At 37.7% G+C, this 27,649-nt stretch overlaps 1 protein-coding gene across 4 annotated transcripts in view; it reads right to left on the reverse strand.

Annotated features, from left to right (window-relative positions):
* The window catches only part of LOC127790265 (3beta-hydroxysteroid-dehydrogenase/decarboxylase), a 60,940-nt gene that overhangs the window by 15,183 nt on the left and 18,108 nt on the right, over positions 1–27,649 (reverse strand). For all 4 annotated transcript variants that reach the window (XR_008020744.1, XM_052319646.1, XM_052319644.1 and 1 more), the window contains exons 8-11: positions 13,464–13,662; positions 10,149–10,254; positions 7,897–8,071; positions 7,311–7,467 (exon numbers count right to left, since the gene is read on the reverse strand). Coding sequence is in view for 3 of the 4 variants with exons in the window: in XM_052319646.1 (XP_052175606.1) it covers positions 7,311–7,467; positions 7,897–8,071; positions 10,149–10,254; positions 13,464–13,662 (637 nt within the window). In the remaining variant the exon portion in view is untranslated. The remainder of the gene's footprint in view (positions 1–7,310; positions 7,468–7,896; positions 8,072–10,148; positions 10,255–13,463; positions 13,663–27,649) is intronic.

Below are 27,649 nucleotides of genomic sequence, written 5' to 3' on the forward strand. Positions count from 1 at the left end.
CAAATTCCCCTCTTAATTTGTGACTTTCAATTGAGCATTGAACTTCTCGAACTTTTCTGAACTAATCGCCTTGGTGAGCATGTCTGCTGGTTGCTCATTTGTACTCACAAACTTCAGTTGAATTTCACCCTTCTATACTAAATCTCGAATGTAGTGTCTGAGTTCAATATGCTTAGTCCTGGCATGAAAAACAAGATTTTTTGTCATAGCAATAGCAGACATATTATCACAACAAATTACTGTAGGCACCTCTTGCTTCTGGCCTAGGTCAGCAAGCAACTTTCTCAACCAAACAGCTTCACAAGCTGCTTCTGTAGCTGCAGTATACTCAGCCTCTGCTGATGAAAATGCAACAGTTTGTTGCTTCCTTGAACTCCACGAAATAATGTTACTTCCCAAGAGAAAACAAAAGCTGAAGTGCTCTTTCTATCTTCCAAGGATCCTGCCCAGTCACTGTCTGTGAATTCATTCAAAAAATACTCTAATTCTTTATTATACTTGAATCCAAGTTTCCTGGTTCCATTAAGATATCTTAGCACCCTTTTCGCTGTAGAATAATGCAATGTGCTTGGGCTACTCATGAATCTGGATAGCATACTTACGGCCTGCATAATATCTGGCCTAGTGTGGGTCAAATATAACAAGGAACCAATCAGACTTCTATACAACCCTTCATGTACCTTCTTGGACCCATCATCAACCTTCAGCTTCTCATTCAATGCCATAGGAGCGGATATAGATTTTGAATTCAACTTCTGAAACTTTCTCAGAATATCAAGGGTGTATTTTTCTTGGGAAATGAAAATTTCCCCTTTTTCTTGCTTCACCTGTATGCCAAGAAAATACTTCATAACACCCAAGTCAATCGTTTCGAATTCATGCATCATTGACTGCTTAAAATCAGCAAGTAACTTCAGGTTATTTCCCATGTAGATCAGATCATCTACATATAAACATATCACCATAAAATTTTGTCCACTCCATTTCACATAAAGTGATGGCTCATTTGGACTTCTATGAAAACCACTTTGCTGAAAATAGGAATCTATCCTGCTGTTCCAAGCTCTAGGAGCTTGTTTAAGGCTACATAAAGCCTTCCTCAACCTGTAAACTTTTTCTTCTTTACCCTTCAGCTCATAGCCTGGAGGCTGCTCCACATAGACTTCCTCTTCAAAGCTCTCCATTAAGGAAAGCTGACTTCACATCCAGCTGATAAACCTGCAACTCTAATTGGGCTGCTATGGCCAGTACCATTCTGATAGTTTCAATGCGTGCCACTGGTGCAAAAGTTTCATTAAAATCCACACCAGGCAGCTGGACATACCCTTTTGCAACAAGACTTGCTTTATTTTTCTGCATGCTTCCATCTTCATTATACTTGGTCTTAAAGACCCATTTCAAGCCAATCACTTCCTTACCTTTAGGAAGGTCAACCAGCTCCTATGTTCTATTATTTTCTATTATTGCAATCTCTTCATCCATTGCCTTCAACCACTTGTCTTCTTTTACTGCTTCTTCGAATTTCTGTGGCTCACAAGAAAAAAGAGCAAATTCTGCATTTTCATTGTCTGAATAACTCCTTAAATCACCATACCTTTCAGGAGGTCTTCTAATTCTACCTAATCTTCTTAAATTAGGGGCTGGAGATGAAGATTCTACAGAACTTGTGGCTCCAGAACCTGAAACCTGTCTTCCAGAAGTACTTCCAGCTTCTGTATTTGCTGGATTTTGTGTCTGATCTGCCTCTTCAGCCTCTGTGCTTTCTGCAGGACCAGAGTCAGTCACTTTAATTGAGTTTTGAGAGCTGAAACTCCATTGCCACACTGCCATTTCATCAAATATAACATCTCTTGCAACAGTCAACTTGTTAGTTTGGGGATTTAACAATCTATATCCCTTGGATTCATCAATTATATCCAACAACTTTTTTTCTCCTTTTTCATCAAACTTATCCTTGTTAGGAGATTTATTCAGAGAATAAGCAGGGCAACCAAATACTTTCAAATTACTTACATTTGGTTTTCTCCCACTCCATGCTTCATAGGGAGTTTTATTCCGGACTGATTTTGTAGGGGAATGATTCAAGATATAAGCTGTTGTGTGCACAGCTTCAGCCCATAAGCTGTTAGGCAGTCCTTTCCTTTTAGCATGCTTCTAGCCATCTCCACGATCATTCTATTCCTTCTTTCAGCCACTCCATTCTGTTGTGGGCTTTGACCTACTGTAAGCTGCCTTCGTATCCCCTCTTTCCCGCAATACTCCATGAATGGGAGGTATATGAACTCACCCCTCTGATTAGTCCTCAAAGTCTTTATTTTATATCCACTTTGCCTTTCTACAAGAGCCTTAAACTCAAGAAATACAAAAAGGCATCTGATTTTGACTCAAGAAATACAAAAAGGCATCTGATTTTGCATGGATAAAATAAACCCAAATCATCTGAGTATAATCATCAACAAATAAGAGGAATATACCTTTTCTCTCCCAATTTAGTATGGACAGCAATGACTCATTTGCCCTTAATTCTTTCCGCCTTGCCATCTCCAAGGATGACAGAATTTAAGACGCTCTCATTAATCTCCACAAACAGCTTCTTGTTCCCTGTCATGTGATTACTGCACCAGCTATCTAGGAACCATACTTTGTGCTCCTTGCTTTCTGTACTTAAACAGGTGCAAAAAACCTGTTCTTTATTATTCTCCTTAGAGAAATTGGCCTCAGATTTCTCAACGTTTTGATGCCAGCAATCCCTTTGAGAGTGGTTAGGGATTCAGCACTTTTTGCATTTGTGGTAACAATCAGCAGCTACATGATTGGTCTTCTTGCAAATGATGCAATAAGGGCCTTGGTTATTCTGTTTTTGAGGTTGAAAGCCTCTTCCACGTCCATGGCCTCTACCTCGACTTTCTAGGACTCTTCCCTGCTGAAATAGGGCCTCCCTTCTTCTCTTAATCCTTCCTTTTTAGATTCACCTTGGATTGAAAAGCCTGCTCTAAGGACTGATTTAAAGACTTCTTGATCCTTTCTTCATGTGCTTCCAAAGAACCGCTAAGATCAAACATAGTGATCTTCGATGGCAGCTGCTGCATGATCAAATTTAGGAGGTAAACTCCTAAGAATCTTCTCCACAAACTTCTTTTCGTCTATCTAATCTACATAGCCTCTTATTTGATTCACAATCTCAGAAACCCTTGAAAAGAACTCCTTTATTGGTTCGGAATCCTTCATGGATAAAGTGTCAAAACTTTTCCAAAGTGACTGCAGTCTTATGGAAACAACCTTGTTGTTACCTTGGAACTCCTTCAATGTTTCCCAAGCAACTTTGACCTTTGTGATTCCGTAGATGCGAGCGTAGATGGACTTGCTTATGCCTTGATGTAGATATCTCAAGGCTAGGGCGTTCTTCTTTGTATTCTTCTTGTATTGGGTTTGATTCTCTGTAGTTCACGCTGTATTTGAGCCTGCAGTTGGTGGTTCTTCATAATCCACTTCAATCAATTCCCACAAATCTTGAGAGATGAAGAAGAACAGCATTTGATCACTCCAATATCTATAGTTTTCACCCTCAAAGATGGAAACTTGGCTTTGAGAGTAGGAGAACATAGTGCTTGATGTAAATGGGGGATTTGAGGCCATTTTGAAACTGGAATTGGGATGTTGGCTCTGATACCAAAATTTGTTGGTGCATGCGGAAGTATAGATGTTTTAGAAAATAAAACTTTTGAGAGAGCCACAAATGCTGGATGATATTGGAGAGCTGCAACCTTTTTTTTTTTTTTAAATCTCATATAGGCTTCTCATTTATTTTCTCTTTATATAGAGCCAAACAACCATAAATGCTAATCAAGGCATTTATAGCAGTTTTGGAATACAAAAAGATTCCTAGAGAATTAATGCTATATTGGAAAACAAAAAGACTCTACTTTAAAACCTTTCTTAATACTTTAAATGTTGTATATTTAAATACTTCTAGAAACCACTTTAGATGCTCCTTGATATGCTGAAAATCATAAATTATCTCACAAGAGGAAGTTTACCTAAAGCTAAGACCTTCACAGATTAAGACAATGACAACTGAGCAAGTGACAAAGCTAAGCCCGAGATACCACGGGTCGTTTCCCATCACAGCCAAATTGGGTCAGGTGGCCTATAAGCTTCAATTATTGGAGGATTCTCAAATTCATCCGGTGTTTCACATGTCTCTACTAAAGAAATACGTGGTGGGTCAGCCTGTAAGTGTCCTAGCCTACCTAAGGGTAACCGGAGCATGGAGCTTGAGGCAGAGCTAGCAGCAATTCTGGACAAGAGGGTCATCTACCAACAAGGAGCTCCCATAACCCAGGTGCCAATGAAATGGACCCATCTTAACATAGATGACAACACTTGGGAGTATCTTCCAAATTTGCTCAGACACTTCCCTAGGGCAGCTAGTTTACTTTGTATTTCTTGAGGACAAGAAATTCCTCAAGGGGAGGGTAATTGTCATGTACTGCCTAACAATTGAAATTGTAATTCGAAAAATAAGGGGGGGAAAGGGTGTAACCACACGCACATGCTTGATGCAAGTGGCGTGAATTTGTTAGGCTGCTTTGTTTTGGCGGGAACTCTCCCATTTGATTGTGGAGAGATCAGTATAAATAAGGACTGATCTCACCCGATGAAAGGCATGAATGAAAATCATTTCCAATTGGAATTCTCTCCCTTCAATTCTTTGCTCTCTCTCTCTCCCTCAATTCTCTCATTCCCTCTCATTTCTCTTCTCTAATTCTAAGAATTCTCAAGGAATTCTTGAGAATTCCATTTTCAGACCTCTAAACTCTGACAGTAATCACCTCATATTGATGCCTCAAAGTTGAAAACAAGATATAGTAAAGTAGGAGGCTTACTTCTCTCAGTACAATGTCATTTGAGAGACAACTCAAATACCCTTTTATGGAGATCCAAAAGCAAGCCAAAAGACAAACATTTTCTTGGAATTCATACAAGATAGATGAATTTAAAGTGTGCAAAATATATCTACATAAGTATAGCAAAATACATATACCAAAAAAAAAAAAAAATAGAAAGCAAAGAAAATGAATTCATTTATTGGAAATTGAAAATCCATTTGAAGGAACATTAGAAATGGGTGCTTCACAAATAAAATTTTAGTAAAAAATTAGAGAGATATCTTTAGCTCATCTTTCCAAACTTTTTCACTTAAAGAATTTTAAACCAAAAATTCTTATTTGTTCACTATAATGCTATTGAAATGGAAATTAGTGTCTTTTTTTCACTCTTCTTTTTCAATATGTATGTAGAATGTGGAAATGAATCTCTTTTTTAGTATAAGACTAAGACAAGTGACATAAAAGATGAAGAAGGCCACTTATAAAACCATATGCTTTGTTGTCATATTCCCAATGCGTTTGTATCCGATATTGATATCATAGGTGTGCCACATGTCCATACCCATGCTTCTTAGTTTTCAGTCATCATTTTGGTTTTAGTAGTAGGACTCATTAAAATAAAACAACAGAACAATTGAGGAACCATGGTGTTGATTGCTTGGCCCTATTCATTAAGCTTGGTCCTAGTAATCCTTTTATACTCCATTAATATCAATACCGATATAGATGAAAGAGAAGATTAATCCAGAAAATTCTATTTTCTTCTTATAAAGTCCTCCAATCCATAGGCCTCAAGTTGAAAATAAATGGTCGGGGTAAGGTAATCATTGTCAACTGTTTATATGAAAAGAACAAGCAACCAAAGGTGAAAGAAAAGACCAAGGTTTTCCATCAAAAAAGTATGGGAAGACTGCATACAAAAATGACCCTCGCCTGACCCTTGCAAAGTGAAGACTCACATGCAATGGAGACGTCTTTTGCATGATGTCCTTTAAACTAGTATTGTTGCAATGCCATTAAAACCATTAGCACACATACGCTGGTTGAGAGGAAACTTCAGTCTTCTGGCTAGCTGGTCAACACTATTGATGTTTTCCTCCACTGCTCCACATATATTTAAGGGGGCATCTCTAGTTTCCATCTAAAACCTGACATGTTCAGAATGAGATTGAATTGTAGGGAACAGGGATTATGGCATATGAATCAATAAGATAGAATTTAACAATTCCATGGTTCCAACTCTAACAGCACTTCTCTTGCCTCAATTGCAAGCTGTCTCTACTCTTTTTCAAATTGATGAGAGCTATATGATCCATTTCTTGTCCACCCCATATTCGAAAAAACAGGCATCTGAAATCCCATTTTCATCCCTTAAACATCAGCTACACTCGTCACCCCTGGGTTGCCATGTGATGGCTCATCTGTGTCAACTTTTATCCATTCATGTGGAGTATAAGAAAGTCAATGAATTTGCACCCCTCCTCCCAGATGTTATTTGTACTAAAATCTCATTGATGCACTGCTGCTTACATTAGTCAACAACTGAATTCCCCATGAGGGGGAGAGCTACCACTTCAAAGCATCTCCTTAATTTCCTTCTCCTTTGACCAATTATCCAATAGACTTCTACACATCCATGATAAATTAGTCAAGGCATATTTTCTTCTCCTTCCTCTTTTTCTTGTCTAAAGTTTAAAACTCCACTCACACTCATTTTGCCTAACAGTGGTGATAATTCTTCTGAAACTTTTCTAGCTCTGATCATATGATACAGATGAAGATGGATTTCATGAGAACAAAGCTTCAAAGAAATGTTTTCATTTGAATGGACCCACTAGGTGTATCAACTGACTTGCAGTGCACGGTTTGATATGATGTTTACGAACTTCTATCATGCTTCAACAAAACTACAGTGGCTAAACCAAGGCACAAGACTAAATTGTGTTCTATTCAAAGGTAAATTGGTATTTATCTCACAACAGTAATATTGACTTTGCAAGGTTAGCTCATCTACTCCTTCCTCTTGATCCTGCATTCAACAGCATCAAAGAATTCCAGTTCTTTCATTTGAAAAAGCTTGCCTCTTCAGATGCTTTATTTGAACCCCAAAGTAAGGTAACACTAAGCTTCTTAATGTCAGACATTAGATCAACAAGTAATGAAGTAGTAAAAAGATGGGTGATAAGTAATCAGTCACTATTAACTTGATTGTCAACAGTGACAATTGAATGTGGTTTACCGGTCATATAATTAGCACTTGCAACAGAATTATGCCAACAATCGCTATAAATCACATGTCAACATTGAAAGAAGAAACACAGAGATCAGATATTTTCCAATACTTTGTGATTGTAAATCATATTTTACTAATGAATAAAACATAAAAAGGAAAAGATTAAGATATGCTACAATGATAAATACCTTCATGAATAGCAGCCAGTCATTCCCTTTGCAAAGAGATTTTAAACAATGTACCGAAGAATTCCATGAGGAGGCCACTGACAGAGCAACTTGGTGTGACATCTCTTCTGTCAAGTGGAAATATGATCCTGGAATTTTCTCGATTGTATATCCAAATCTGCAATAGTACAAATTTCATTTATTTATGAAAATTGGCTTTCTCCAAAATTATTCCTTTAAATCTCTACTAAAAAAGTCTCAAGAATTTTCATCTAGGAATTTTCTCAATTTTATATCCAAATACGCAATAGAAAATTCAATTATCTATGACAGTTAGCTTTCTTGTAAATTATTTCTGTAAATCTCTACTGAAAAGTTTTGCACTGTTTTGGTACTGGAAAATCATTTTTTGATTGGATATTCCATTCAATATGATACTTTGTGACCAGATACATCATTGGGGCCATACAAACAAACAAACAATAATATGCCTCCCAATAAAACCTAGAAAAACAATCAGGTGTGATTGCTTAAGGGTTTACTCTATTTAGCTTGAGAAAAATGAGCAGCATTGATACATTAGTTTCAAAAAGAATAGCATGCATACATCTTCTTAGGTAATATTCCATGTATGAACAGAAAAACACAAGCCACCAGGAGGAGCTTGGAAACTGCAGTGATGATGGTGCATCCAGATGCCACAAAGTTGAAGTAAATTGAAATGAGAATGATAATGGTGGCGAGCGTCTGCTTTTTATCCTTCCAGAGAAGTATGTCAGCAACTGCAACATGAAGCAGTAGCAAACAGATTACTAATAGAACATATAGATCGAAAAGTTGTGAGTCAAAGTAATTTCATCACACTATAGACGTTGAAGCAATAATCACATTGTTCATATGGTTATAAGTAATCGTGTTCAAATTAGCATCCAAGTTTGGCATGTATGTGCATGAGATGTCACCAACTGCAATAAGAAGCAGCAGTAAACAAGATGTTAATGGTACACAGATTGAGAAGTATTTTTACTGTACTTTCATACCACTCAAGTTGCACAGTTGGTCACATTATGCAATTCATAAGAATAATAAGTGATCGTTTAAAAAAAAATTAACATCCAAGTTTGATATGCATGCTCACGTGTCAACCAATTTAATCCTTATATCAGTCCAATGCCAAAGAAGTTAAGAAGGACAGAAACAAGGTTCTCAATTCAACTAGTCTGCAACAGCTTTACAGAATATATCATAATCAATCAGGATTCAGTTTATTTCATGGCATGATTTCATATTGATATTTACTCTCTCAATAAAGCTACTTGTACATGGAGTTCATACACTCCTTTGTACACTCAATAACTTAGTAGTACATTTACTAGGAACCAGTGACATTTCTTCGCAAAATTATCACTAATTTTCAAAACCTATAAACACTTCTACCATGTAAAAGTGTATAATTTTCAAAAAATTAGTTGATAATTTTGTGAAAAAGTGTTTATAATTTCTTGAGTGTACAAACTCCGTGTACAAATAGCATTACCGTTATTCTCCATTGCCTGATATCATAAACTTTTAAAGGTCAGATGGAGCCATCATAATCATTGGCCAAGCTCATTTAGGGGGTTAGGAACACCTACTCTAAAGGCCATCCAATTTCAAGATATAAAATTGATTGATGGCCAGTCTTTAAACAAAGGAGATTGATGGAGCTCTAGAATTCATGCAGCTGAGAACCTATCTGGTGGAATTAAAGCTTGTGACTGTTGTTGTAGTCTTTAAACAAAGGAGGCAGAATGACAATTCGTGCAACAACGAACACAAACATTTTCACATATGTGAGGTGCTTGACACGTGTTGGCACCTTGAAGGAAGTGAACTATTAACATTGAGACAGGTACCATTGTTCCATATGCTGCAGAAAGCATATAGAACGACAATGAAAGTCAAAGCTTCCCAATTCGCTTAGTTCAACATCCCTGACATAAGCAGCTGCATGCCCCCCCAACCACCAGTTTTGTTGCACACAACATGGGAAACAGGATGATGACCTGGAGTTATCTGAAGGTTCTGGAACTCTCTAGTTTCTTGTGGAGTATTCTAAGGTTATCCAAGATGATCTGGAGGGCTCTAGGGTTCTTGAACGTTCTAGGGTCTCCGAAGTTCTAGATGTGTCTTGTAATTTATTGAATATTTTACAGCTAGAGAATTTGATGTATCTGAAGAGTGACTCAATCTTAATCATCAGTCTGGAGACCTCTCATTTATACTCATTCATACAATTCCCTACAAGCAATCAGCGAGTGTCAGTTGCACCGTAAATCTCCCTCTATGTGCCTAAATGTGGGTTGAAAGGCTGAGTTAGCCATCACCAAGAGCTAAGAAAGTGACTTTGTGCTAAGTGCCTGCACAGTTGTCTTGGAAGAGCCAAGCCGTGACATGCAACTCTGCACCACTCACCCACAACTATATACTGCAGCCTTTTAACTACATGAACTACTATTTCCAGCCTTAAAACTAGAACAATCAGTGGTAATTGTGCAATAATTTTGGGTTCACTTCTTCCAATAGAGACAGAGAGAGTTTTTTACGCTCATTCATCTATATCTAGTTCTTCAAAATCTGGAAAATTTACAGTTATTTAAGATATTCAAAGTAGAACAGTTCGTCCAAAAGCATTATCAATGCTGTGATTTGCATCACAACCACCATATGGATTGTTAACAACTTATCTAAACTAACGGATACACAGGAGTACAATATGCAATAAATTGGAAAATGCATCTATGTACCAACTTCATTTAACACACAGAAAAGGAACCAGAAATCTGTCAGTGCTGAGAAAGAAAGGAAATAACAATCTACCCATTCCTCCTCCAAGACGCAAGAAAGCTTTTGATGGTCCATCCTTCTTAGGTTGAGATACAGCCCTCAAGTGTGAATTTGAGTCAATTGTCCTCTTGAGACCCTCCTGCAGAATGTGAAACATTTTCACAGACAAGCAACATAAAAACTAGAATGTTCACTAAAGGATCTAAATGTTATTTTCCCCCCTTTTTTGATAAGTAATGCTTTCACATTACTGTTGCCTATTTAAAACTACATCATGGGGAGAGATGTCTAGAATAAGTAATGAACAAATCAAAATTAATATACAACAACAACAACATATCCAGCATTTATTCCACTATGTGGAGTCAGCCACATGAATTCTAGACTTCCATATATTTCTATCTTTTGTCCATAGTTGTTAAAGGCGTGCCTAGGTGCAAGGCGCCTGTTCGGCACCTCGCCTGAGCCAAGGCTAGGCGATTTCAGAGAGGTCCTCGCCTTGCATGGTGAGGCGCCAAGGTGCGCCTAGGCGCGCCTCATGAAACCTAGGTAAATTTAATTAAAACTTGGGCAGCCCAATTCGCTCCTCACTCCATCTTCCTCCAGACTCCAGCTGTGCCTACATCCTCTCTTCCTCTCCTCTCCAACCTCCCATCTTCTCAGTTCTAGCATGTACACATTATAACATATTTAACATATTTATCTTTAGTTTAAATAAATGTCCACATTTTCTTTAATTTATATTTTAACTTCCATTTATTTTAATACATAAATGTAAATAACAAAGTACCCCCATTTGGATTCAATAAAAATATCTAAAAAATCAAAATACATAACATTAAGAAAATAGAATTTTGGTTTTAGTACAAACTCGGGTTTTAACGATTTTAATACCCCCAAAATACATACCTACTATTTTGAAAAATTCATTAAAAATCATTTTAACAACAATGAATATTAGCTATCAAAATACCGAAAGATAGTTTTTCAAATGAAAACATTTTCTTATATGTCTTCTTATAATGCGCTAATCTTTCAGACTTAGAAAAATAGCATTTTTTAAAATGAAAACATTTTCTTGATTGTGCACTTGTAGTGTTTATTGATTGTGGAGAATACTAAAGTTTGTCCAAAATGTCCCCCATCAGTAAAACAAGAGATTGGAGAGTACGTGCAAAAGAAGAAGAATAACAAGGATAAGCGAAATATGGCACCGTTAGATGATGATTTTCAATTTGATAAAGGGTATGATGATGAGGAGGAGGAGTTGCCTCAAAGTAGAAAAAGACTCAATGTATTAAACAAACTCGATCACAATCGGGTTCAACTTCAACTTTGACTTCAAAGCGGCGAGTAACTCAGGTGATTGAAGAGGAGGAGGAAAGTGAGACAGAGACTGAAGATGATGAAGACTTGGAAGAGGGAGAAGAATTGGGACAGGGAGAAGAAGATGAAGGGGTGATTGAAGGGGATGATGAAGATATTGACCTTGATGTTGATGATCTCTTTGATGATGATTGATTGAAACTTCTTTTTTAATTGTGGACTTGTAGTATTTATATGTTTGTTTAGAACTTTGCATGATGATTGGTACTTGTTTGAGTTTGAGACTTTAATTTTGAACTTTGATGATGTTTCTAGTTTAGAATTTGCATGATGAATGAATCAATTTTGATATTGTTAGTTTAGAATTTGAAGATAATGAATCATCAATGATATGCATGTGTTATTATTGATAATTTGATAATTTTTTATGATTTTACAAGATTTTGAGTTTTTTTTCTAAAAGGTGAGTCTCGCTCCAGGACCCTTTGCGCCTCCCGCCTTTCAGAACTATGCTTTTGTCATATCTTCATTTAGGCCCATACACTTTATATCAAACTTTAATGTCTCTCCAAAAGTCTTTTTGGATCTACCTCTACCTCTTTTTTTGACTAATTATTTCATTTCATCAACTCTCCTCACAGGAGCGTCTCTTGATGTTCTTCTCACATGACCAAACCATCTTAGTCTAGTCTCTCTCATCTTCTCCTCGATTGGCATTACTCCTACCTTATTACGAATAATCTCATTTCTAATTTTATCTTTTCTTGTATGACCACACATCCATCTTAACATCCTCATCTTTGCTACGCTCGTCTGTTGCTCATGCTGGTATTTGACTGCCCAACATTCTGAGCCATATAACAAAACTAATCTTATAGCTGTCCTATAGAATTTTCCTTTCAGTTTTGATGGAATTTTATCATCACATAACACCCCTGATACATTTCTCCATTTTAGCCAACTTGCCTTAATTCTATACGTGACATCCTCGTGAATTTCTCCATCTTTTTGAATCATTGATCCCAAATATCGAAAATGGTCTTTTCTTTGTATGATTTGGTCTTCAAATTTTATTATAACATTCTCCACTCTTGCATTCTTACTAAATTTACATTCCATATATTCTGTTTTTCTTCTACTTAATTTAAATCCTTAGATTCTAAATTGTTTCACCACAACTCAAGCTCAGTGTTCACTCCCTCTTTTGTTTCATCCACCAACACTATATTATCTGCAAATAGCATACACCATGACACCTATGTCTGAATGTGTTTAGTGAGTTCATCCATTACTAAAGCAAATAAGTATGGACTTAGTGCAAAACTTTGATGCAGTCCTATTGTAATTTTAAACGGTTCAATATCCCTTTCGCATGTTCTGACAAGTCTCTGCACCGTGATACATGTCTTTAAGGGCTTGTATATAGGCTATTCGGACTCCTTTCTTCTCTAAAGTCCTCCATAATACTTCTCTAGGGACCCTATCATAGGTCTTTTCTAGATATATAAACACCATATGCAGATCCTTCTGATGATCCTGATACCTTTCCATTAGGCGCCTTAGTAGGTATATAGCTTTCATTGTTGATCTACTAGGCATGAAACCAAACTAATTTTCCGAGACGTGTGTTTCTTTTTTGAGCCTTTGCTCTATTACTCTATCTCAGAGTTTCATGGTATGGCTCATTAACTTAATTCCCCATTAACTTAATCAAAGTTAATATACATAAGGGAAAAACTCTTGCATGTACGAATTGAACTAGACAATATTGGCTATCCACCAGTACAATATCTTATGATGTAACAGCTGATCCAAGAGTTCATCATTACTTGGGAATTCTAGGAATCTGAAGCAACTAAGTACTAAAATAGCACACCCTATATGGATAACTATGTATCTGTTGAAGACCCCTAAAAGCAACAATAATAGAGTTAAACCATTCAGTCAACCAATTATATATTCCATTGTTTGATATTAAGAAAATCAAAAGTAAATGTCCTTGTTGATTAGATATGGAGAGACCTGAAGTGGCACAAGAGGAGTGTAGCCGAGTCGGTCATTGGCTTTTGAACAGTTGAATGTTCTGCTGCAAGAGAGAAGTCTGACTCTTGATGGTGTAAACTGTGGAACCTTCATGCCATATGGGGCTAACAGCCTATATGTCCACTCCACCAGACGTGCAATTGGCATTATCAAGAAAACTGGAACCTTAATTCTTGGCCTGCAAACTGAAAGGAATCAGCAACATAAAGAATATGCACCACAAGTTAATATATAATGTCTTCCCTCCCTCTTAAAAAAGAAAGAAATGCGAAGAAATGGAAATAACCAGAATAATACTGATGTATATGTCAAAAAGTCTTTATTGAAAATATGAATTCTTGATTAATTCTCCCTTGTAGGAGTAATATATATATACAAAACTTCCTCTATTGATTAGGATGTTTCTAAATGCTAGCAAGATTCTAATCCTAGAATAAGGAAAGAATACAAATCTGTAAGATACAACAACTATGGAAAGAATGACAATAAAAGATATATAACAGGAATAAGAAATAAATCAAGAAATCATTGATTGATTTAGGAATCAATCATTGGCACCAGATCTGGAACATATCGGTTGACACACCCCTCAAACTTGAGAGTGGATATCATCCATTCCAAATTTGCTGATAGTTCTTTGGCATACGATTGCAAGTAGTCCTTTGGTGAGAATACCTGCTAGCTGATCACAAGAAGATATATACGGAATACAAATTAAGCCGCTATCCAATTTTTCCTTGATGAAGTGTCTGTCTACTTCAACATGTTTAGTTATGTCATGTTGAACTGCATTGTGAGCAATATTTATGGCAGATTTATTGTCACAATAGAGTCTCATATGACCTGTCACTTCAATTCTCAAATCATCTAGAAGAATTTTCAACCAAAGTAGTTCACAAACACCTAGAGCCATTGATCTAAACTCCGCATCTGCACTAGATCGAGCTATAACATGTTTTTTGCTCCTCCAGGTCACAAGGTTGCCTCCTAGGAAAGTACAATAACCTGAAGTAGACCTCCGATCCACTATTGAGCAAGCATAATCTGCATCTGTATAGGCCTCAATACTCATACCCTGACCTCTTTTAAACATAATTCCATTCCCCGATGTTCCTTTCAAATAATGTAATATTCTGTAAACAGCTCTTAGATGGGTCTCTTTAGGCTCATGCATGAATTGGCTTACTACTCCTACTGCATAAGCAATATCTGGCCGGGTATGAGCTAAATAAATCAACTTGCCTACCAACTGTTGGTAGGACCCCTTGTCATCTACCTTCTCCTCTAGGAACTCACCCAACTTGTGATTAGACTCGATTGGAGTTGCAGTTGCCTTGCAAGCTAACAACCATGTCTCCTTTAGAAGATCTACAATATACTTTTGTTGACAAATGAAGATACTTTCCCTAGAATGGGCAACTTCTATACCTAAAAAGTATTTAACCACCCCAACTCTTTGATGTCAAATTCATGAATCAAGCAGTCTCTGAGTTTTCTCCTTCCTTCCTCATCATTGCATGTGACTACAATGTCATCAACAAAAACAATTAGCATCGTCACTCCTCATGTGGCTGAGTGATGGATAAAAAGAGTATGGTCCCCTTGACTTGGTTTATATCCAGAGTTTTAACATAACATGTGCAAATCGGCCAAACCAAGCCCTAGGGAGACTGTTTAAGGCCATACAAAGCTTTGTTTAACTTGCATACCATATTCCCCCAAGTGTTTGGGCTATACCCTGGTGGCAAATCCATGTACACCTTTTCTTCTAGATCCCCATGCAAAAATGCAGTTTTAACATTAAATTGGTGAAGTGACCAGCCTAAATTTGCAGCTAGGGACAGAAGCACTCTTACAGTATTAAGCTTAGCAACAAGAGCAAATGTATTTAAATAATCCACCCCATATACCTGAGTATAGCCCTTGGCCACAAGGCGTGCTTTGTACCGAGACCCATCTGATTTGTACTTTAAGGTGTAAACCCACTTCCATCCAACTGGGTGTTTACCCTTGGGCAATGGAACTAAGTCCCAAGTATTGTTCTTTTCTAGGGCTGCTATCTCAACGTCCATAGCATTTCTCCAATTCTTATCCTTCAAAGCTTCAGAAAAATGTTTAGGAATGGGAATGTTGTGAAGGCCGGTTAAAAAGGCTTTATGTGAAAAAGATAACTTGGAATAGGACAAAAACAAGTGTAAATGGTGTTTGGTACATGCTCTTGTGCCTTTCCTAAGGGCAATGGGCCAATCAAGGTCATTTGGAGGTTCACAAACAGAATCCATAAGCTCAGGAATATAAGAGTTACCTGACGTGGGGTTAGAAGGGCTGGCAATGTCATCATTTGTAATAGATTGAGGGCTAATAGCAAGTGCAGGAGATGGATTAGATGTAGGAACCTGCATTGGGCAAGGAGCTAATGGCTACCGTCTTGAGTAGACCTACAATGGGTGAGGTGTCTTAGGGTCAAGCACCTCCTAAGGCATGTTAGGAACATCTTTAGGATCAATGGGAGAAAAATTAGAAGAATTGGGCTGAAGGTCGAGAAGAAAAAGAAGCTGATCTTCATTTGTAGTGGACTGATTTTGGATACCCTGATCATTGCTGAAATAGGATAAATTTTCAGCAAAAGTCACATCAGCAGAAACAAAGAATCGTTTAGTAGAAGGATGATAACATCTATACCCTTTTTGAGTAGAAGAAGACCCAACAAAGATGCATTTTAGAGCTCGAGGATCTAACTTACTCCGATGTGGACCATGAATATGAACAAATGCAACACAACCAAAGATTTTAGGTTTCCAGCCACTAAGAATAAGAAGATCAAGAAAAAATCTTGTCAAGAGTTGAATTGGACTATGGAAATCAAGAATTTTAGAAGGCAACCGATTTATAAGAAATGTAGCAGTTAGGGTAGCTTCTCCCCAATAATACTTAGGGGGACATTGTGATGGAAGAGAAGTGCTCTTATGACAGCTAGTAAGTGCCCATTTTTCCTTTCCACCACCCCATTTTGTTGGGGGTGTGTAGGGACAAGAGGACTCATGAATGATTCTCTTTTGCTGAAAGAAACTTGTAAATGATTGATTGAAGTAATCTTTAGCATTATCAGACCTTAATCTCTTGATTTCTACTCCAAATTGAGTACTAATCATGTTGTAAAAGGAAGGAAAAATTGTACTCACTTCAGATTTATTTTTCATGAGAAAAAGCCAAACAACTCGAGTACAATCATCCACAAACACAATAAACCACCGTGCCCCAGAAATATTGGGGATGATTGCAGGGCCCCAAACATCACTATGGATTAGAGAAAATGGAAGGCAAGTCCTCTTATTTGATGAAGGATAAGGTACCCTTTTATGTTTGGCTAATTCACAAACAGAACATTGGAAATCTTTAATATCAAGATCCCTAAATAAAGCTGGAAACATGACTCGAATAGTAGAAAAAGAAGGATGACCAAATCGAGAGTGGTATAACAAAATCTGATCTTTATTGGACTGAACTAAACATGACATAGGGTGAACCTCCTCCTTTGTCTCGTGCCCATTTGGTCCATCTAGATAGTATAAACCAGTCTTTGCCCTAGCAAGCCCAATCATCCTCCTCGGCTCCTGTTCCTAAATTTTACAGATATTAGAAGAAAAGTTAATGCTGCAATTGCTATCTAGAATTAACTTTTGGATAGAAATGAGGTTAGTGAACAGTTTTGGAACATGGAGAACATCTTTAAGAATAAGATGTTCATTGAGAATGATATGTCCTTAACCGGCAACAGTGGTCAAGGATCCATTTGCCATGGCTATCTTTTTTGAGCTATATGGGCTATAGGTGATGAACAGATTGGATATGATCAGTTGCCCCGGAATCTAGGATCCATTTATTAGGTTAAGTAATTCCTAAAGCATGTAAGGAGAGAAATTGAGATGAAATACCTGAAAGTGCAAGGGAACAGGTACCTTTTTTAGTCCTTTTGTCAAGAGATTCCAACAAACCTCTTAGCCTTTCAATTTCAGCCTTATTAAGTTCATCTTCTGGTTCTGGTTTCTTTTGCTCACTTTCCTAACAAATGCTGGCCATATAGGCTTGACCATGTCATTGGCCCCTCGGTTGTCCTCCTTTGGTAGTTGGTTTTCCATGCAATCTCCAACACTTGTCTATGGTGTGCCTTGGTTTTTTTGCAAAAGGTACACCATGTCATGATCCTAGGGACTTGTCCCACATCGAAAGTTCAGGCTTCTGGTGTGGGGTTTATAACCTCTTGGGCACCCTCCCCTTAATAACTAGCTTTTGAGGGTGAGTTCTACCCGAGAGTTGTAACAATAGTATCAGAGCCGACCCCATGGCTCCCAGTGCAAGCGAGGGGCAACGAAGGTGATATCGGCATTGCAGTGTTCGCCCGAGACTAGCAGTGGCTAGTGCACAGCCTGCCGTCGTGGGCGTCGGGCTACGGAGCGTGGTGGTATGTTATGGTCCACTATAAAGTATGGGATTCCCCACATTGGAAGTTCAAGCTTCTGGTGTGGGGTTTATAACCTCTTGGGCACCCTCCCCTTAACAACTAGCTTTTGAGGGTGAGTTCTACCCGAGGGTTGGAACACACCATAGAGTATTTATGTCCACCACCTTCCTGTCATCTCTAGGCCTTTTACTGGGAGTCTTTAGATAGATTAGGGCAGAATTTTCAAGTTAAGGAGTGTCTAACATTACTACTCTCCTTCCTTCTTTAGCACGAATTAGAGAAATTACCTCATTAAAGGAAGGTAAATCATCTTTTCCTAGTATTTGAACTCTTACCAGGTCAAATTCCATGTTAAGGCTAGCCAAAAAATCATATATCCTCTCTTTTTTTACAAATCTTCTTTGTAAAGCAATATCTTCGCTGCATTTCATCTTGAGACTTTGATAATGATCTAACTCTTGCCATAAGGTTTGCATGATGTTAGCATACTCAGTAATGGATTTCCCCCCTTGCTTGGTTGTTGCCACCTTGGTCCTTATTTCGTATATCTGGGCAACATCTTTAACCTTCGAATAAGTGAGGTTAACAGCTTCTCAAATATCATTGGTTGTGGGTACAAACATCATGGTATCACTTATTTTGGGTACTATGGAGTTCCACAACCATGACATAACCAAGGAGTCTTCTTCATCCCAAGTTGAGAACATAGAATCTCCCTCCTTCGGACTAATTCCCAGCAAGTGGCTAAGTTTCGCTTTCCCCTTGAGAAACGTGTGGATGAGTTGGGACCATTTTAGGTAATTTTTTCCATTCAACCTATAGGCTGCTTGGAGATTTTGCAATTCTTCTCCTGATCCTATACTTCCATAACCAACTGTTAGGATTAGGAGCTCTTAGAAACTCAATTCAATACTCTTTTGTTTGCCAACCTCTCAATACTCCTCACCCAGAAATCACCCACACCAGATTATATAAATTGTAAATGAAAAATAGCAAAGAAATTAAAGTAAAGAACAATCAAACCAAACAGTAGGCGCTGATTTATCCTGGTTCAGATTGCAATATGCAATCCTACATCCAGCCTTGATCCCGAGAGCAAATTCCACTAGAAAACCATTGAACAAGATTACAAGAACTCTCTTTTCCCTCTCTCACACAAGTTCACTGCCCTCACACGAGAATACAAAGACAAACTTTCTCTCTAAGCCTTTCTCTCTGTCAGCAGTCTCATTTGTATCCAGAGAAACAATTTGAAGAGTGAATGATGTTATATCCAACTGCCTAGGCCTCGCCTCCTATTTATAGAACATAGGGGGCGATAATTACAATCGGTTTATTTAGCCTACACAAAGACTATAATATCCCTCATAATATAACATCTAAGTTAATTAATCTAACTTAGAAAAAATCCAGCCGCACTCATTCTTCAAACAGGTTCTATTATCTTCATCTTCTAGACTCCATGCAAAAACCCAACACCAACAAATGGAGTATCTGTTGTGCTGCTAGTAGCAATCAATTCTGGGGTGGCTGACAGATTAGGAGTGGTTGAGATATCGGAAAGAAAGGTTATGAATGAAACAACAACTTTCCAGAGATAGTGAAAAGGAAAAACTCAGCTACGAAGAGAACAAAAGGTAGCTGGAGATAGCAAGAGGAAAGAACACGTCAATGAAGACAGAAAAATGGAAGGAACGCACAAAAAACTGAAGCACTAGGTCGATGGCTTTGATACCATGTCAAAAAGTCTTTACTGAAAATGTGAATTCCTTGATTAATTCTCCCTTGTGGGAGTAATATATATATAGAACTTCCTCTATTGATTATGAAGTTTCTAAATGCTAGCAAGATTCTAATCCTAAAATAAGGAAAGAATATAAATCTGTAAGATACAACAACTATGGAAAGAATGACAACAAAAGATATACAACAGCAATAGGAAATAAATCAAGAAATCATTGATTGATTTAGGAATCAATCATTGGCACCAGATCTGGATCATATCCGTTGACAGTATATACAAGAGCACATATATAACATAAAAAGTTTAGATTCTTTCTTAGCAGCAACAATTCAATAGATTATGTTTTTATCTTTCACCTGAAGAAATTTCCAGGCTAAACTTATACAAGGAAGCTTATTACTTAAGATCTTCCATGTTGGACCCACCCAAAATCCCAATAAATAGCAATCTAAACAACCTGACCATAGGGACAATTAAAGGGAGTGAAATAACAGAACATAGAGACCTGCTAACTACAGAAAGTTCCTCTGACATGCCAAGAAAACTTTCATTTAAACAAGTTAATCTTGAATTATCAAGTTCATTGCTGTGATATGGCACACACCATCCCTGTCCCCTGGTACAGCATCCCAATGCTTTACCCTGGCATGTGTAACCTCATGCATGCAGATCCTCCATCAAAGTGCATGTTTAATCTCATTTCAGTCCCTGAAAGTCATGTGGTGCTGCAGGTTAACCTGTGGAGATGCTTGTTGAGTGGCCTATGGAATGATCCATGGAACAACCTGACGCAGCGTAGGAAGTGATTTAAACCAGTTTCACGTTGAAATTGAAGATGAAATCGAATTTAAGAGAAGAAATATGATATTATTCTAAAGCTGCTTTCTAAAACTTAGAACAAGAATATTTATAGGCTAATCTTAAACCTTAATTCACCAGGAAAAGGAATTCCTAGTTGAATCAGGATGAGAAAAACAAAAGTCAAATCCTAATTAAAGTAGAAAACTGAAATTCTAATTGAAGTAGAAAACTAAAACTGAAATCCTAAATTGCAATAGGAAATCCTAATTGCAGTAGAAAACTGAAAGGCTCACCTGGCTTCTTTCGGACTCTTCTAGGCTGGATGTTCCATGTCACAACCAAAGTCATGTGTGAAAATCAAATTCAAAGGTGACGATTGATAAGGTGCTCAAAGAAGAACTCACACAAACAAGCGAAGGGTTTTGACAAATATCCTTATGGCAAGGGGCAGAGCTGGTTGGGAAGTTTTGCAACTGAGCCTAGTGCTGCCAGTGATTAAACTTGATCCAATTAGTAAGGCATAACATAATGTATTCAGTCATTCAGCCATGGCACGACCAACCCAATTCCATCATCAACCAGTTATTGGGTTCAAAAGACCAATACATCAAGCACAAACACTTATCAGTCTTGGTCATGTGGACCCTAACACATTGGAATGGCCCCATACAGTTCTCTCTCTCTCTCTCTCTCTCTCTCTCTCTCCCCCCGCTAAAACCCCATTTGTTTTGGCTTTTTCTTTGCACCTCAAAGTCCCTAAAAGGCTTTTTCTTTCCACATGCATTTGTTTCTAGAATTAAAGGCTTGCTAAAGTCAGGTAGCCCTAGATTCGGCACCCTACTCATAGCCCCCTTCAACTTCTCAAAAGCCTCCTCTACTAAAGGCCCCCAATTGAACCCCCTTCTTCAAAAGGTCTGTCAAGGGCTTGCTAATGGCTCTGTAGTCCTTCACAAATCGGCAATAATACTCGGTTAATCCCAAAAATCCTCTTAGGGCCCTCGTCGAAGTAGGTCTTGGCCAAGACACCATAGCCTCTACTTTTCTTGGATCTGTGCTAACCCCCTGCCTGGATATAATATGCCCCAAATACTCAATCTGCCCTTAACCACAGGAGCATTTAGATTTCTTAATAAAGAGCTAGTTAGATCTGAAGATCTCAAAAGTGGTCTTTAGGTGAGATAGGTGTTGATCAAAAGTAAGGCTATAGATGAGTATATCATCAAAGAATACCAATGTAAATTTTCGAAGATAAGGTTCAAAAATTATGTATTGTTCATGAGGGATTTGAGTGGCTGGAGCATTAGTGAGGCCAAAGGGCATCACCAAGAATTAAAAATGCCCATGGTGGGTTCTAAAGGTTGTTTTGCGTATGTCCTCGAGTTTCATTCTAATTTGGTGATAACCCGAGCGTAGGTCAAGCTTAGAAAAGAATTGGGCATTGTGTAGTTCATCCAAAAGGTCCTCAACAAGGGATATAGGAAACTTATCCTTGATGGTCATGGCATTAAGTTGGCAGTAATCCACACAAAATCGCCATGATCCATCTTTCTTCTTAACTAATAAAACTAGGGAAGCAAAAGGGCTTTGGCTAGGGCAGATGATAGATTGTTGAAACATATCCCTAACCATTTTCTCAATCTCATTCTTTTGGATTGGGGGGTATCGATAAGATCTAATGATAACAAGTTCCATATTTGGCTTTAGGTTAATAGTGTGGTCATAAATTCTAGTAAGGGGAAGGGATGTGGGCTCAACAAATAGATCCTCATACTCTTCCAACAATGTATTAAGGAGATCTAAGTGATGTACATGGTCGGACATACCTTGGGGTGTGCTGATTGTCAAGAATATTTCTCCTCGCATCTTCTAATCGACATGGATCTCCTCAATGGCCACAATTGAGAATAGCTGTGCCAACTGATTCCACTTTCCTTTGATCACCTTCTGCAGCCTTCTTCCAAAAATCATTTTACAAGCCCCTGTTTCTTTTCCCCCTATCAATGTCATCTTCCTTCCTTCCTTCTCAAAAGAGACCTCCATCTGGTTGAAATCAGAGCTAATGGGGCTCACCCCCTTCATCCAATCCACGCCAAGGACTACATCACAACCCCCTAGCTACAGTAGCCTTAGGTCTACCTCAAATCTCAACCCTTGCATTTCCCAGCAAAAGCCATTACAGGCTAATTTACTCATCACTCAATTCCCATTAGCCACTGTCACACTCAAAGGTGGGGTACTTGAGTCTTTTAGTCGTGCTGACACTTGAGTCTTTTAGTCGTGCTTCCATCAAGAAAGTTGTGGGTACTCCCACTATCAATTAGGATCATCAAGTTACAACCTTTAGCTTGACCCTCCACCTTGATAATTTTATTATTAGCTACCTCCTTCAGAGCATGAATTGAGATCTCGCCATTATCCTCCTCTGCATCCTCCCCAATGTCCTCTCCCTCTATTTCCCCTTGAACCTCCCCTTCATCTCCTTCCAGTAGAAGAATATGCCTTTTACATTGATGCCCGAGGTGGTACTTGTCACCACATCGAAAACAAAGGCCAGCCAATCTCCTTTGCTCCCTTAATTGCTCTCCATATGGAGCTGAACTCGATCCCACTATATTTTTTACTCCTTGATTTCCCCTCACCATATCCCGGTTATAATTCTTTCCCCTAATAGTGGATGTCCCTAGAACTACTCCTTTCTGTTGTTGCCTTTGCTTTTCATTAATGCCTCTACCAACATTTCTTGTAATCGGACACTCTCAGAGGCTTGCTCCACTTTCCTTAGCCTCATCATTTTCACCATTGGCCGTAACTCTTCACTAAGGCCACTCATGAAGCTTGACACGAAGTAAGCTTCTGAGAGGTGAGGGATGTGACAGATCATGAACGATCTTAACTTCTCAAACCTTTGCAAATAAGCCCCAACACTCCCTGTTTGTTTAAGCTTATAAAATTCTTCTATAGTATCCACCATACTCCATTCCCCAAAACGCTCACATAATTTTTCAGAAAACTCCTCCCACGTATAGTCTTCCCTCACACTAAGGCACCCCTAAAACCAAGCATCAACTGCTTCATTGAAATAAGTTGTAGCTAATGATACCCTCTGCCCCTTTGGTATGTTGTACCAATTGAATAACCTCTCACACTTGCTCAACCACCACCGGGGGTTAGCTCCTTCAAATACTAGCATCTCCATCCGAGGCATAGGGAACCTCAGAGGATGGGTATGAGGCTACTTGTTCCTTCCCCTGCCCATTTCTCCCGCTAATCCTTCCTCGAGATCTACCTCAATCTCTGAGGTTCCTTCCACCCTATTCATTTTATTCCCAGGTAGGATTGGATCATCCTTTTCTCTAGGGGGAAAGTCAAGGGCTACTCTTACCATATTTTGGCGAGTAAACATAATCATAAATTGTTGCATATGAGCTCCCATGTCCTCTCGCAGCCTCGCCATTGACCCTTCCAACCTCTGTTCCATTCCTTCCAAAGAACTCTCCAGCTTGCGATCCATTGCCATGATCGCCTCATGGTTTCGGACACCCTTGATCTCCAGTTGGTCAATCCTATTCTGGAATTTTGACATAGTTGAGCTGACTTGCTACAACTGTGTCTCGAAATTTTTCATGCGAGTTCCTTCCGCCATCACGTCAATCTAGCAACCTCGGCCGAGAACCGATGCTCTAATACCAAATATTGCCACGGTTGTGAAGTGACAATAGGATCGCACCCCTAATTCAAATTGAATTAGGAAGATACAATCGGTTTAGCAGAGAAAACAGAGAGAAAGAGAGAAGAAGAAGAGATTTAGAAAGAGAGAAAGATAGAAGAGAGAAGGAATATTAGAAATTCTGTTGATCTTCGTTGCCCTTCCAAGAGAGACTTGGAAGGTGATATACTCAAGTAGGATGGTCGCTGCCACATATGATCAATTCTCCCCCAATGGCTATAAGAACATCTTTTGTCCTATTCTAGCCCTTTACACGTGGGCAATCATTGGCTAACAAACTATTCTAGAAGTTACAGCAATAAATAAGAAATACAAGCAATAAAAGTAATACTACGAATTACAGCATAATGCAAAAATTAAAATTCATGCTACTAAGAAGTATTGTCGTGACAGCTTTTTAAGAATGTTCAGTGCATTAGTGTAATGGCGCAAGGAGTTACACTGATTTGTACGGTGTGTGTTTGTGTGTCTTCTTTTATTTGATCTTTTTATATGTTCAATTAAATAAAACACCCAATGATTAAACCCTAGGATTTTCTCAAGAAATTTTTTTTATGTGCGCGAGGGAGGGGGGGGGGAGGGCTTGGAAAGAGCATAGGGAAAAGAGAAAGGGATTTTTTATCTCTTCGAGGGGATTGACCTCCAAATGAACCAAAGCATTGAATTGTATTTGATTGCTCAAAAAATGAGACAAAGGCAATTACATATATATATAGAGTTCCCTTAGTCAATTAGGATTTGTATTCCTTAATTAAATAGGATCTCTAATAAAAAAAGGGAAGAAATTAAGTACCTAATTTATTCTAATCCCTAATTTATGGAATCGTAATCAAAGATGATCAAGTAATAAAGATAACTAATCTAATCTAATATCTAAAATTAAGGAACTTTATCATGCTTAGCTTGCAATCTAAACCCTTTTGTTGCATTGAAAGGTGTTTAATTGAATTTCATGTCAAATTCTTTAGCACGCAAGATATTTAGAACTGTATAGCTTATCCCGAAATTGTTATTTTCTTGTATAAAACTAAATATATGTAGATGTACCAGGTTCATCAAATTGCAAGGGAAGCTCAAGGAGTAAGAGGGGCCAGCTACAAGGATGTAAATCAACTTGGATTGAGTTATATTTTTGGTTGAGTGATGATATATTGTTTGTAAATAATGCATATCCAAGTTTTATATGAGAATTGATATATGTAAGTGATGGTTTATGTTGTAATTAGGTTCAATTCTGTTGCGTAGATTCACCCTTAGTTGTCATTGAAGTTAAATACGACTAAATAGGTAACGCTGAAGCCCGCTAGAGGTTAACTACTGACTAATTAAGTAAATGTGATGTCAAGTGACCTCTAGCTGGGAATGTGAGAAAATTAAAATTTTATACCAAGCATTTGGGGTTTTGTGTGGAGTGACTTTCCTCAGCTTCGGTTTTTTTCTAACAGCCCCGGGGGCAGGGCATTACAACAACTATTGAAACAACCAGTTGATTGATGTTAGACCAATGATCCTTATGCTCATGAGATATTCCCAGAAAAGAAATAGAATGCCAATTTGATAAACTGACCAGTCAATTGATCTTCAATTGATGGTTTCCATAAACCAACTTGCACCACCTATTTTATCCAATAGCCAACTGACGATCAGTTGTTAGACACGAGTTTCTCCGATCGTCGACTTTCAATAGGACAGTCAACGATCATCAACTGGTATGTCCAAACTTGTCCTAAAACAGTTCCACTCATTTTAGACTTATGAAAATATATGGGCTTATTCTATTAAAATGTAGGCCTATCAATGGACTGGATCTGCACTAGATCCATTAGATCTAGATCCAATGACTAATGATCTGCCCAGATCCATTTATAATTGGACTGAATCTCATGGATCTGGACCAAATCCATGAGATCCATTTTTTTAACTTTCCTTTGTATTTTTATATGTGAACACTTATATACATACATGTACTTATTTATACATGAATACAAAAACATATATATACACATTTATATGTACACAAATATACATACATATATAAACATAAGTACATATACATATATAATACATACATGTACATACACTGTTACAATTAGAAGCATTAGGATCACTCTAATCAGAGCCAAATACACAACACATCCCCCACCCGATTCAATCACAATCAACAGAAAAAAAAAAAAAAAAAACAGAATTGAAAGCAGTAATGAAATAGGAAAGAAACAACCAAACCACACAAGAAGACAAGAATTTATCCTGGTTCAGATTGCTGTAAGCAATCCTACATCCAACCTCTTCGATCCAAGAGCAATCCACTAGAAATCCAACAAATCAGTACAAGAAACCCTCTTCTCTATAATACAAGTACACTGCTCAAACGAGATTACAAAGAACTCTCTCTATCCAGCCTTTCCTCTCAGTTTTTCTGAACTATACTCATATACGGAATGAATGATCATGCCCCCAAGCGACTGCCCCAGCTCTATATTTATAGACTTTTGGGGTGGAAACATCTAGGAACATACAAGACATAACAAACCTAATATACCCCTAGGTTACAAGATACCGTTAGATTAAACCTAACTAACTCTACTGTCGCTTGAGACTGATCAGGGCTTCACTGATATCTTCTAGATCTTCTATACTCAATGCAAAACTCAACATACACATATATTAATAATATCCAAATTATATATCATTGTGCGTGTGTATATATGTATACAATATATATATACATATATATACACATTTATTCATATGTAAGTATACATTCATATACATATATGCATATAAGTATACAAGCATACGTGTTATATATGCACACACACACACACATACATATATATGTATTGTACGTGTATACATGCATATATACGAATAAGCACATGTATGTATGCGCATGCATATGTATAATACATATATATGTGTGTACACGTATATACATGAATATGTAAATATATGTATGCATCTATATGGACATATATATGTGCGTGTAAATACATGAATATTATACATACGTATATGTATATACACGCATTATCATAGGTATACATGCTGTACATGGGTATATATGTCTGTATATACCTATATGTGTGTATGTATGCCCGCATACATATTTATACATAAGTACATATGTATACAAACGTGCATCTATACATACAATGTGCTTACGCACATGTATTATACATGTATGCATGCTTATGTATAAATAAATGTATATACATATGTATAAATATTTTAACAAATGTACATGCATGTATACATTCATGTTATTAATAAATGTGGAATAAAATATTTTTAACAAATGTATAATTAATTATTAGAATTTAGAAGTATGAAATTTTATTTTGCAGTAAATATTTATGTAATGGATGTGGTCTAGATCCGTCAGGGTCCAGATCTACCAGATCCATGATTAATGGATCTAGAGATCCATG

This window comes from Diospyros lotus, chromosome 14, assembly GCF_014633365.1.
Source record: "Diospyros lotus cultivar Yz01 chromosome 14, ASM1463336v1, whole genome shotgun sequence".
NCBI lineage: Eukaryota > Viridiplantae > Streptophyta > Magnoliopsida > Ericales > Ebenaceae > Diospyros > Diospyros lotus.